Here is a 13982-nt window from a genome sequence, read left to right on the forward strand (position 1 = left end):
AATTTCGAAACAATAATACTATTAATTTTACTCACGATTTATATATTGCACAGAGATGATTAAATATTGTAGATAAGCTGTGAACAAATTTTGTATTATTTTTGTGGGATTTCCCTGTCAAGTGGGGAATACTTGTTCTTAATTTGCAATCAAAGTTTGGAAGTACTTCCTCTCTCTCTCTCTCTGGGGCTATTTCGCCATCTCCCTCCGGCAGCGAGTTGGATTTAGTTCTTGTCAGGCCGGTGGGCAGATTTCATATTCGGATAGTGAAAGAGGAGGACTGAACTGAGACTGCGAATAAGAAATCGGCCGGCGGCCATCCGTAAGATACTCTTCTCCCCCTTTCGTTTCGTAGATACTCGGCATTGTTTGCGTTGTGTTTACGTTGTAAATGGTTGTTGCAACTACCACTTCCCATCATCCGCACTTTATGCTGATTTCTGCGCCTCGAACAAGTTCGATGTTGGCCTGTGCCGCTGAGAAGTATCTGTGATTTACGAGCCTCCTTAGCCGCTCACAAAAATATTTTCAAATTACACAAATTGTGCCATGCGGGCCAAAGTTGTAGACTTGGGGCCCCAAGGGGTTAAGGCCACGGATTAGTCGGCCTGGAGCCGTGACATTTATCCGATGTCAGAGCTATTGATGTGCGGGTGGTGGTGCGGCAGGTGGATAAAGAATGGATATCTGCTGTTTTTTTCGCTCCGCCGCTCCTTTGTGGACAATGGAATTTCAATTTACCGGCAATGGAATGTTTTTGCAACACGCGCTGGCAATCTAAATTTATGCATGAACATTTTCTAATACCACTTAGAATAACAGAAATAATTTATTATTTTTAACACTTTACAATTTCCGCGCGCTCTCTGTGCACATACATCTAGTGTGTGTGTGTGCGGGTTTTTGGTTCTATTTTGGCAAAACAACAAAGCTTAATATTTGTTTTTCATTTGTTAGCCCGGCACCAGGTGAGACAGATGGGAAATGAGGGGCGTGGCATTGCAGAAGAGGCGTCGGAGCGCGAGTCCTTTTCAACACTTTGCTGGGGTACAAAAAACACCGAAATATATCCATTTATAAATATTTTACAATAAATATTTCGCCATGGAAATAGAACTGAATAACATTGCGCCGTTTTATTATTGAAATGCAGACTGTTTGATTAAAACTTCCATTTCCCTCGACCATCAGAATATGGGGGCTCTCAGCAGTCGCATCAGGTAGTAAAAGCACTTCATCGGCAGAGCCGAGTTGTTCATCTTGGCCAGATATCGCCGTTCCTCGTTTATATGTTCACTAACATCGTAGCACAGGATATAGGCCAAGTAAACTAAGGTGGCCAGCAGCAAGAGTAGGCTATAAGTGTGGTGATCATCTGAAAAAGTCGGTGAGTTGTAAATTGATTCGGTATATCCTTGGCACTCTTACCTATGAATTTCATTACAAAATGTATCTGCTCGGAGGCCCAGACACATAGTATTTGGCTAATGTTTTTATTTTCAGCAGTTTCCTTTGGATCCTTTGTGGATAGAATATCGGGTTTCCATTCTGGACCTATCAATTGTTTCCGAACTGTTCTGCCCTCAACTTGTTCAAGGACTGCTCTTAAGGTTCTCTTTGGGTTTTCGGAATATCGAAAGGGTTTCTCAGCGGGCTCTTCCAAATGTGGTTGGACTTCAACCTTCTGTGCGTTATCCACCTTTTTTGGAATGTTTCTTGGATTTTAGGCTGCTTTTTAGCTGTGATGACTGGTTCGGCACAGAGCGTAACATTGCTTTCTGGAATTTGGCGACTTAACTAAATTAAATTATTTTCTTTATACGCCTTTTTTATATTTAATTTAAATTGTTTACTCACCTTACGATAAGGTTTCGAGTTTAGCGGTACGGCTATCTTTTCAGTGCATTCCCTATTTTGTTTCTTAAGCTACAAAATCAGAAAAAAATTAAAAAGATTCATTTGTTTTTTTGTAGAAGAATGTTGTTTAATACACACCTTGGTCTTGACAATATTTTTCTTTCTTGAGCCTCCCATATTAGGAATAGATGGGCTTCTTTTCCAGTTACCACCTTGCTTTTCATCGACTTCCTCAGCTGTAAACTGCTCCACTTGATTGCGTGTATAGGCCCTTGCGTTTTTGTGGTCAACTTGATGGACTGAATCCTGGCCATTGGGTTGACGTGGGATCCTCCTGTTTCCCCCTGAACAGTCACTCTCATAGCCTTCTTTGTCCAACAGAAGAAGGCATAGATCATATAGATCCTTGTTTTCAGACTTGGAACTTCGTTCCAAAAGGCTCGGCAAATCGGGAGAAGCTGTAAGGTGTCGATCCTCGATTCCACTTACAGAATAAGTGCTCAATAGACCATTCGGTGCTACTTTTGTGTGACTGGCATAAACCGAGGCTAGGCTTGTATGGAGTATAAGGATTAAATTGTGATTTATAAAGAAATATTGGTCTTAAGCATTATACATTTTATGATCATTTAGGTTGTAATAGCTACTTACGAGTCGGCCACAAATTTCTTGGCTTTGTACAACTCAACTATGGTTTTGTCTCTGGAGGAAAACAAATGCACAAATTAATTTAATGTAATTTAATTTCACTATTGATCAACAAATGAACTTACTGTTTTATGGGCATGGCGTGTAACCGTGACATTTTACTTTTCGATCACTATATATAATCCGTGAGTAGCGAGAGCTAAAATAAAGTTACACACATATATAACTGCAATGTAATTTATGTTGGTAGTGAAAGAGTCGAAAATGTGTTTGATATATATATATATATTTGATACAAGTGTCAAGGGTTGCTGTTCAGTCGATCCCTTGGGGGCACATTTCACACATTTTCGCATTAATATGCAATTAAAGCGGAATAGTTGCAACTAGTTGCAGTAGTTGCACTGGCGAGCTGTTAGCTTGTGAGCTGCGCAGGCGCATATCCTTGGGCAACTCTCCACGACCCATCCTGGCGATCGCCTCAAGCACTCCTTCAGCTTCTATCTCCGGCTGCTTCCGTCCCCCCTCCAACCCTACAAACCCCACCACCCCGCTCCTGTTCCCTTGGCCGCTCATCAGAGCGTCTAAGTCCTGCGGCAACATTAACACAGCGAAGCGCAAGGACCTCGCTGCCTCAGTTGGCGGCGCTGCCCGCCGCAGGACATTTTTTCACGCAGCGTCGCTTTTTCGTACAGTCGCCGTGCAGCGAAAGCGGTTCTCATCCGCAGCTCCTTCAACTTGGTTCCGCACTTAGTACATAAGCCGCTGTACATAAATAGCTGAACACTGCCAAAAAACAATGTGTAATCTAGGCAGATTGGGGTCAACAAAATAAATTAAAATTCCTCTTTATTAAATTTTCATTTATTTTAATATAATGTCTTTATAGTCATTGCATAAAGCCTGTTTTCTGTTTTCTCCTCATCGTGAGCGAACATAGGGTGCTGAGTTGAAAACACATATGGATATTGCCAGCTTGAAAACTACTCTTAACTAACCATTAAATAAGAAATCGTAGTGCCACTTTGAATAAATTCTTGAGGGAATAGTAAATTCTAATCTTTAATTTTAATTTTTTCTAAGTCTTTAATAATATATACATAAGCAATAAAAATTCAATTAAATTTCAATCTTAATGGGCACTTAACCTCGGGTTGAGAAAAACGCTTACTTCTTAAATAAAAATGCTCATTTGGCTTAAAAAAAAAAATTAAAAAATTATTGATCATAATATTTTATTTAATTTAAAATATATTTAAGTTAATGTTGTTGACGAACAAAATGTAGCCTTGATTAGTATTGACGTAAAGCCCCAAACGTTCCATTCAGTTTGTATTAGAATAAAATTTTTTTGATATATGACCTACTTGAAAATTAAAACGTTTTTTATAAAACGTTCATATCTAGTTCATTTAGTTCATATGGTAGTATATTAACTTCATGAAAATTTAAAAAAGTTTGCTTCTAAACTAGTTTTGATAGCTATTTCTAACTACTATATAACTACTATTTTCATGACCGCAGCTGTGTGTGTATTTTCCTTCAAAAAGATTTTTTTAAGTGCAGCCCTTGCCAACGGCCATTTGGTATGGCGCAACTAAAATGCAGTTGTTGTTGCTTTTTTCGCTTTTACCCGTATTTGTCTTTTGCCGCTGTAGTTGCTGTTGCTGCCGCTGCTTTGGAATTGTTGGCGGTTCTTTGCCAACGCCATCGGCTATTTGAGGCAAGAAGTTGGCCCGCGGGCTCCGGCGGACAGCCAAAGCAGCTGACAATACGCCAGACGATGACTTGACTCCGGCATTGACTTGAAGAGTTGACTGCCATTCCCTTTCTGGCTTTAATTGCGTTTGAGCAGTGCCAAAAAAAACACATATATATGTAGAACAAAGAATTCAAAAGCCAAAAAGCGAGATTGAATTGTTGTTCATTCAATTAAAAGGGGCGGACTGAGGCGGCGGTAGATTATTTAGACGCCTAGAAACGTACTTTGATTTGGATTTTGTTGTATGCAACTGTCAGTTGCATGCATTTCCAACCGAATGCATTTGGGCAGATATATTCAAAGGGGGTTTATCGTTGGGGAGTGGAACAGTTTCGTTTGTTGCGCTTATTCATTCGAATGTTAATTAAATTGTATTTAAACTGTATCGACTTTTGACATATGCCTCGTCTGCGTTGCCTGCTCATTGAAGCGCCTAATTTGATCAGAGAAAAAGTCTCGTTTATCCTTTGACTGGGAGAGTTTGGTATTAATATGACCTCCACCGTGGAACCGGCAATTTAATGCATATTGTATTTAAGCAATTGTGTGAAAATTCTAGAAATTGACGTTGATAAACTTAAGCGATTCGATTTGATCAGAGAAACTATTGTTTATTTTCATTCATAATTTTCTTGATTAGGAAAAGTGTAATTTAAAAATGTTTAATTTTGTGCGGTTTTATTTTTAAAACCAATTTATGCATTTATGTTATAAACAACCTAGATATCTAATACAAGATTACCAATGTTAATTTAGCACTGGCAATTAAACATACAAGAACTGAAATTAAATGCTTAAAATACATAAGAATTTCCATGGAAATTAAAAAAAAAACGTTCTACTTCTTCTTTATCTTTTAGCCGCAGACAAACAAGATGGCAGACAGGAAACGTCATCAGCAATGCGGCATGAGTTCCGTTAAATTTTTTGAATGCACTTCCTGCTGCACGGGAAATTAAAAGGCTGCCTATGCGACGTATGTGTAATATTGGGGCACACACTCGTAGACAATGCTCCGAATGTCGAAATGGCAGAATGGCAGATAAGTCGTTCCATAATCATAATAATAACAATGCCTGGCTCCAGTTCGGAGTCATTAAGCGTCGTTTTATGGCCATTGTGTGGGCCACAACTCCTCCGATGGCTCCTATCCCGTCCAGTCCTGGCCAATTGGTATGCATATTTGGCTATTAAGTGCAGCGGGCGAGTGCGGGCGAAAGAGTTATCTTCAAGCCACTAAATTGCAGCCGATAAACGCGGCCAAAGCAGGCGGAATAATGGCTACCCAAAACTTTTGGTTACCCGGCAGAGCCATCGTATCAGCTGAAAGAAATTTTAATTAAATGTCGCCGCAAACGATGCGGTAATATGCAACGAGTCGAACGGAGTCGAGAACCCATCGCTGGTGTCGCAGGTATGGGGGCATTATTTTAGCATTCAATATGATTGCAGCCTGGCGGGCCATTTGGCTCAATTTATCACAATGCCAGAGCCGGGCCGCTTGACCAGAAATCAGAAATCAGGAATCAGAAATGAGCCTCATGCCGCTGTCAAGCGCCTCGACTGCACTTAATACCGTTTTCAGACTGCCGTGAATTGCATTTCATGTGTCAGCGTTTTTAAGCGCTTTGCCCCCTGAGCGTTTTTGCCTGAGTTTGGCTATTCGGATTGGGGTCCGTCCATTGACGGCTAATTTATAGAGTGAGAGCTGCGCCCGCAACGCCAGCTGAGCTATTTAATAAGCAAACAATGCGGGAGTAATGCGGAAAGAAATGGAAAATCCCTTGGCCCTTGAACTCCCATGAGTAACGAGAGGATTCGTGAGTGGGGCGGTGTTGGAGGTCACAATCACAGTCAGGGGTGCGCTGAGGATCCACAGGGAGCACCGGCTAAGCGCAATCTGGATGACATGAAACGATCACGGTTGCTCTTCATGTGTTTCGATTGCATATACTACTTAACACTCATTTAATGCAGTAGCTTTTTAGGTTATTATCAGTATATATATGTATATTCTTAATCTGAAATTATAAACCTCCCGAAAAACATTTTTGGGTTTTCCTCTTCTTAACTTCTTGGAGGAAGTCACATTTTTGTTATACCAGCTATCCCCTTAAGCCAATTCAAAAATTAAAATCTACTAGCCGACGACCACTAGAATTGATTATGGAATATATCGTATTTTTTTGTGAAATTAATATCTGCATAATTTTTTTGACGCTGCTTTCAGATAAAAATAAATTGTATCTATTTGTATTATAATAAGTGTTTAATAACGAGAAGATTTATTATATTTATTCCTTATCAGCACCTCTAGAAAACTGATGTTTAAATTAAAGATTGTGTCTGGCTGGTTTCGTAAGATAAGAACATTGCGTACAATACAATTATATGACAATTGTTTCGATACCCCCAAACAGTATATTACTGTAACCCATCAAATGAATATGTATTTCTTATCAGCTTAAAAATTAGCATTTCATTAATAGAACGCATATCAATAAAAACAAATATTGATCAAATTAGATTCTGTGGCAGTTATTAGTGGTTTGTTCTCCAGGGCTTTTTCTTAAACAACGCCAGCTAAGATCACCATTTATTGCATATTCATAAGTCTGTTATTAATAAATAAATATTCATTTAACAATAGGATAAATAATGAATGTTCTGTATAGAAGAACATTACTTATAGAAAATACTTTTTAGTTAACGTAAAATCATGTAAGATATGTGATGTAGAATTTTGGAACTAGTTTACCAGTAGAAAACTTTGCCTCAAAAGAAAGGCAACAGTGCTTTAGGCTTATTTTCTAAAATATATTTAATAAGGCATTCATATTTAGATTTAAAACATAGCTCATGATTACCATCATCGGACTTGTGGATAAAAAAACTTCAGAGTTTTTTCCTTTGGGGATTAAACTTCTTTGGGTTTCGCTATTTGGTTCTTTTTAATAGCAGTGTGCGTACTTTTGAAACAACACAATTCCCTTGATATCATTTTGAACTTACGGAGAAAACATTAATTTGTATAATATTGTTAGGACGGTATATAAAAAGTGACTCTTATGGAATTTCATTTTGGTAGTCCTGATAATAAATATAATTTTCAAATTTATTGTATGTATTTGTGTAGCTCAAATAAATGCTCAGAAATACGTTCTTTGGGGAATACGCGTATCGGCTCAGTTTTTCTATTTTTCATGTTAACAAGGGGCGAATCAAAACTATTAAATTTCAGTAGAGTTAGGTTATTCATGTAGAGAGCCCAAAATGCGGATAGAGTTTTTCGGTTTATTTTTCTTTCTTTTGTGTGTTCCAAAATCCGAGGCGTTTATTCCAGTGGACACTGCATATAGTACCGAGCAAAATGAATCCATCGAAAATGAGTTGCGTTATTTCCAAAATCAGACAATAACATTTTGTTGTCCTCGCAAGAATATGTTAGCCGATGGTAGGTGCATCGATGGCTTGCAGGAGGAGCTTGCCGGGTCCAAATTGTATCTGAATGTCACCCGCGATGATTGGTCAATTGAGCCATGGTACATTTCCACCAACCAGATCGGGATAAGATCACGATTCTTGGAATGCGATAGGATGCGCAAAGTGAGGGAAGACGACTACATATTGTTCGAGGTTTGCCATTCCTTCATCTGACATCTGTGTTCCTCTCTAACTTAAGATCTTTAGAATGGAACCTTAATTTTACTCTCCATGAAAGACTCCTGGATGAAAGAGGAGTTTTGCCTCTACCCCTACCATTTTGCTTCGGATTTTCCCAACACAATATGGATTGTTACACACGAATGCACAACGGCAACAAAAATGGCAGCCAGCGCAAGTAAGTAAGCTGAACAACTTTCTGTGTTACCTTTTAATCGCGGCTTATATTCTTGCAGTCACGGTTGTATCGATAATATGCTATATGCTTACGATCGCAGTATATCTTTATGTCAAAAAGCTGCGAAATATGATCGGCAAGTGCCTTATATGCACTTTATTTTGCATATGCATGTCTGACCTTACCTTTGTCCTAGATGATTTCAATTTATTGAACGGCATTTGCTCTCCAGCAGGTTAGTTGTTGAAATTTTGTTTGGAACACTTCTAAAAACTAAAGACTCGATGAAAATTCGCAGGTTACAGCTTATACTTTTTCGACATAGCTGGTGGTCTCTGGAACTCGGTCTTTAGCTATCACATGATGAAGTGTCTTAAGTTCCTCCGTCTAAAGGAACCGCGCTATCAGTTTAGTATCTACAGCGCTTTTGTCTGGGGAACTGCAGCTATTCCGACTGGAGTCATATTTTTAATGAATCTAGCTTGGGAAGAGGACCCCCATAAATTTGATTTGACACCATTAGTTGGTTTCATTGAATGCTCGGTGAACAGTATGTTTGAGTAGCAACTATCATACTTCCTAAGTTGACAAAGTATTTAAGCTACTGTTTTCTTTCGATTACAGAAGAAAAAAACATTGCCTGGCTCTACTATCATGGACCATTACTAATCTTGAGTATATTTAATATGATCATGTTTGTTCGCATAGCCACACATATTTTGACAGTGAAGAAAGAGCTAAAGAAGTTAACCGATCGAGAGGACGAAACGACGACATGTATGAATTTCGACAGTCAGACGTATGGCCTACTTTCTTTTTTATTTTAACAGCCGAACATAGTATTTATTTCATACATATTTCTCGACCACAGCTATTTGACGTTTCTGCGTATCTTTATTATGACGGGCGTTACATTGAATCTGAATACAATTTCGTTTTTGGTAAGGCACAATGAAATTGGGCAGAAGGTCCTTACGATATCCGACTACTTCCATTTCGCTTTTGGCGCTGTAATTTTTTTGCTGGTTGTTCTAAAGCGCAGTACGCTTTTGATGATCATGGATAGGTAAGACGTAAGGGATTGTCACAGATTTTCGAGTAACCTATTTTATGTACTTTTAGATTTCGAGAAAAACGTAAAGAACGATGCTTAAAGGCCTAAATTCTAAGGAGCTATAATACCAGAAATAAGCAGGACAACATGCCTGAGGAAAGATAAAGTTATACTCTTTTGTTTTTCTAATTATTTCTTAAAAGATTCCATTACCTCAATAAATGCAAATAATTTTGTTTCATTTAGTTTCTCAAAAATCCCAATCAATAACGTAAATTAAACTAACTTACAGTTATAAGAAATGTTTCTAGATTTCCAAAGAAAAGTTGAACACCTTATAATTTTATTTTATAAATTAGTTTATTATTACCTGGCATAATCTCATAAAGATGAAAAAATCTTTTACCTACTGAGATGAAATAAAACTATTACGGATTTTCCAGAAGAGTTTTTCGGCATTCGATTTGTTGCAAAAAAGGAAACGAATAAATATTACAAGCTTAAAGACCAATTAAACAATATTACAAGAAAATGAAATAACGAAAAAATAATACATTTTTAAAAGAGACAATAAGACAATTTACGTTTCTCACAATCCTCAGTAAATTCTACTTTCCACACAAGTTTGAAGTCATAATGTTAATAAAAATAAATGTACGCTTTTAAACTACGTGTCAGTAGTTTTATGACTCCTCTCAATTAGCTCGGTTAATATTATGTCAAATGGTCTGCCTTCTTTCATTCACCTGGCAGATATCACTGTACCTTTTACACGTTGAGTTCAAAAATTCATCATTGTTGGCTGCTGCTGCATTGTTGCCAAAACCCGCTGCTGCTGCTGCTGCTGCTGCTGCTGCCGCTCCGCTCCGCACTGCTCCGACCGCCCCCGGCCCCGCCCCCTCCGTCCCCCTTTCCCTGTTGCCTGTGCAGCCAGCTCCCCCACTTACCGCAAACCGAAACTGACTGATGCCTGGGAGCTACTTTTGGGATGAAATATTATAATTACAAGCGAATGTCCTGCGGCCAAGGAGGAGCAGGAATAGAGGCGGGGATGGGGGGGAGGGGTTCTCTGGTTTCCAGGTGGATGAAGGGAGGGGGGTGAACGGGATGGAGCGACATCAGCCAAGCATCAGGGCAGTCCAAATCGTAACTCTCGCTCGCTCTCTTCACCTCCGTCTCTGTCTCTGTCTCTGATTCTGTTTCTATCTCTGTCTTTGTTCCTGTACTTCGGTGGGTTCGGTGTTTTTGCCCTTGGGGCATTCGGATACCCCAACCCCCCGCCTTCTTCTTCTTCTCCTTGTCGCTCTTCTTGTTCTTCTTCAGTCGCAACATGTTGCGACGTTGTGTTTATATGGCAGCCTGCCGGCAAAAGCGCATTGCCTGATAATTTAGATGCTGGCTGTGATAAGCCTTGAAAACTGGTTTCAATGTTGCCAACATGTTCGATGCGGCAACAGTTAGGAGTGGGTGGTTGGATGGTTGGGCGGTTGGGTGGCCGGTTACGCCAAAAGTTTGGGAGCTCACCCCGTTATTAATTGCAACTCAATGGCCTGCAGGTATTTATTAAGTTTTTGTTTAATTTCTAAAACTGGCATTTCTATTTGTCTCATCTCATTTCCACTCATTTCATTTCATTTCATTTCAATTCATTTCATATTAACTTAGGGCGCGTCACACACATACACATACGGCTGTCAGTTTTATTGAAAATTAGCCTGCAGTTAATTTAGCATGCCATTAAATTTCTACATGGCCCGGCCACCACCTCACATACCCCCCTCTCTTTTTGAGCCGAAAAGTAATGCATGCAGATTATAACTTAAATATGAAATGTCACGCATTGACAGGCATTTTTGAGAAGTGTGCAGCAGCAACAGCAACAGCAAGTTTTACACCTCGGGGCCAATCCGTTTATGGACCGGAGTTGGGGGCTCCGAGCTGGAGAGATGGATATGGATACGGACTCTCGGATCAGCATCTCACGCCATGGGTAGCCATAGCCACGGAAGGCCGGCCACAACAGAAACAGGAATTTATGTGGCCTTTTGTGTTTGCTCCGAGGCGAAAGTGTTCGAGGGGGATCAAAATTGGGCTGGAGATGGGGATTGGGTTTGGGAACGGGAATGGGAATTGGAATTGGAGTGGGAATGGGACTTGGACTTGGACTGGAGAAGCCTGTGTCTCTGATCCGGGGCCCAGAGATGACAAGGGTCACATGCCAGGTAAGGCCAACCATGAAAGTGGGTACTACATAAGCTTGGTTTCAACTACCAGAGGCCTAAATAGTTCTTTCGCTTATCAGTATGAATAGAACAATGATAGATGTTTTGAACAATCAGTAAAACGTTTTGCTTTGAATTACACAGTTCTGTATTGGGATGTAGGAAGGAAGTAGACAAATATTTTGTCTTGGAAAAAAAAACTATTTTACAGTTTTTAAATGAAGGTATGATTCAGACAACTCAAATTTATTTAAAAACGCCAACATCATTTGTGAAACCAACTGTTTATCAATTGCTTATTTAAGAGGAAATTAAAAACATAACGATTTTTTCTATGAATATTAATGTTTTTATTTGGTTTTTGGACTTCATGATACGAATTTCTGTTCGTGCTTAGACAACTTCATTTAAACTTTTTACAATTCTTCTCACAAAAAAAAGATAACTTCTTAATAAAAATTTTAAAAGTACATATTTTAATTAAACAGTATAAGTACAAATTTATATAAATCACTATGTTAAGAAGAGCCATATTTGACTATAACTAAATTGTTGACTGTTCGTTTTCTCTTAATGCTTAAAACTAATTGTTGTCCGCTTACCCATATCCTTTCCCATTTTAAAAGTGAGCAAAGCAATTACAAACTATTTGCCACTCTTCGCGTGCCCCACCATTTGCTGGGAAACTGATTCAATTGCGCGGACTGGTCACAGCTTCCGTTCAATTGTAGGGCTTCCATGAATTTCGCACGCTTTTTTCACCCATCGCACTACCTCCCCTCCCCTCACCCCTTTCACCTGACTCCTCTGCCTAAATGCTCGATTGCAGTTTGTATATGCGTGTGGGTGAGTGGGTGAAAGGGTGAATGGATGGGTGGTTAAATGGGTGGGTAAATGGGTGGGTGAGGTGTAACAGATGTCTGTAAATTGCTTTACTGACTGACTAACTCGTCAGTTGGCTGTTGGCGGTCGCTTAACTGGTGATGTTGCTGCTGTTGCTCCTGTTTGGTTTGTTGTCAGTCAAAGTGTCAGCATGTATGTGCCTCGCTTACACGTGTGAGTGCAGATGTGCGTGTGTGTGTGAGTGGGTGTGAGTATTTCACTTATAACTGCATTAATACGAGCTTATGCTTCACGGAATCGGGCAACCTATTAGTTGTTGCTGCTCTTAATGATGATGTTGCTGCTGTAACTGCTGATGTTGCTGTCGCTGCTGTCGCTGCTGTTGCTGCTGTTGCTGCTGCTGCGACTGTTGTTGTTGGCTCAACATTGCACATACAACCGGGCAACGGCATTGCTTACAGGTGTGCGGCATTCCCTGCTTGTCAGTGTCCGCGTTTAACGCTACACTTAAACAAACAGCCGCGTGCGTACACAAACATCACACACACACGTATATGTATACGAACACTCCACACACGCACACCCATACACACACACCTGCAAGCATGCCGCGGAAGAAACAACAACCACAAAAACAAGAGTAAGAGCAAGAGCAGGATGGCCAGGATGTGGCCGCCTATTAAGTGATTTTAACACTTTGCGCATGAAAATTGCAAAAAGGCAACGGCGCGGCGTTGATAATTATCCCTTAATTGCTTAATGAGCGGCACTTGAGCAGCGCCGTCGACAGTAGCGGCGTAAGTTTAATTAATGCCAATTTAATTACCACACCACACCACACACACTCACGTGTAAATGGCAAAGGATTTCCACACACTTTGAAAGTGAATTTAATGGCTTGGCTCAGTCATAAATAGCAGTTAACTTGCGTTAACTTTAGCTTTATTTATTGGTGCATTTTTATTGGTTAACTCTGATGATCATTCAATGGAGAAGATTGGCTGTTCGCCACTTTTAAATGAATTTAACGATCCTCGTTGTTGCCATTTAAATCTTGCTTAAATTGGTAATCTTGTCATAAGTACAATTTCAATTAAATATAAATTTTCATTATAACTCAGGTAATTAATTTATCGGTAAATTAATCTTTCAGTTGCTATTTCAGCAGCTTCATTCTTAAACCTTCATTGGAAAAGTGACAATAATGACATTGTTCCAGTATATCAAATCATAAATGATTTGGAAATGTAGATTTTCATTTTCCTTTAAGAAGATTGGTATTTAACTTTCTCCAATTCTAAGAATTTAAGCTACAAGCTCTTCGGTTAATGCATGTTTTTCATAGCATAAACTCGAAATTCAATAAATAATGTCCAGCTAAGAGCTCTAATTGCTTCCCACATGTCTTGTTTATCTAACCTAACTGAGCACTGGTTTACAGTTTCAGATATGGCTTTAGCCGACAAGTCTCTGGCTCTGTTGGCCGAATGTCTCTATTAGCCGGGGCCATAAGTTATTTGGTTGTTTGGCTTGATTAATGTTCACCTGGCCGTGTTCCGAGGAAAACTTAGACAAACCAGCGAGGGGGAGCGAAGTTGGAAATAAACGGGGTCCAACCACTCGGACCTCGCTTTGTGGATTGTCAGTGGCAGCTTCATTTTCGCTTTACCCTTTTCCATTGCCGGATGGCCAGCGGCGGTCCCTGCTTCCAGTGATCTAATCTCGTTATTGCCCTGGCCTCCGTCTCCAGTTTCA

General features: G+C 39.7%; 2 protein-coding genes across 2 annotated transcripts in view; one reads left to right on the forward strand and one right to left on the reverse strand.

Annotated features, from left to right (window-relative positions):
• LOC128254963 (probable G-protein coupled receptor Mth-like 7) overlaps positions 1–9316 on the forward strand; it is a 31540-nt gene extending 22224 nt beyond the window's left edge. The window contains exons 2-6 of the mRNA XM_052984359.1: positions 7989–8108; positions 8167–8343; positions 8407–8658; positions 8733–8907; positions 8980–9316. Of these exons, the coding sequence (XP_052840319.1) occupies positions 7997–8108; positions 8167–8343; positions 8407–8658; positions 8733–8907; positions 8980–9178 (915 nt within the window). The 5' untranslated portion in view covers positions 7989–7996 and the 3' untranslated portion in view covers positions 9179–9316. The remainder of the gene's footprint in view (positions 1–7988; positions 8109–8166; positions 8344–8406; positions 8659–8732; positions 8908–8979) is intronic.
• LOC128254839 (uncharacterized) lies at positions 1112–2801 on the reverse strand. The gene is given in 7 exon segments (XM_052984151.1): positions 1112–1375; positions 1429–1615; positions 1618–1797; positions 1858–1926; positions 1996–2410; positions 2509–2559; positions 2631–2801. Coding segments are annotated over 7 exon segments (1104 nt in total). The 5' UTR covers positions 2645–2801; the 3' UTR covers positions 1112–1187.
• Positions 9317–13982: the final 4666 nt, after the last annotated feature.

This window comes from Drosophila gunungcola (genome assembly GCF_025200985.1).
Source record: "Drosophila gunungcola strain Sukarami chromosome 2R unlocalized genomic scaffold, Dgunungcola_SK_2 000006F, whole genome shotgun sequence".
NCBI classification, from domain to species: domain Eukaryota; kingdom Metazoa; phylum Arthropoda; class Insecta; order Diptera; family Drosophilidae; genus Drosophila; species Drosophila gunungcola.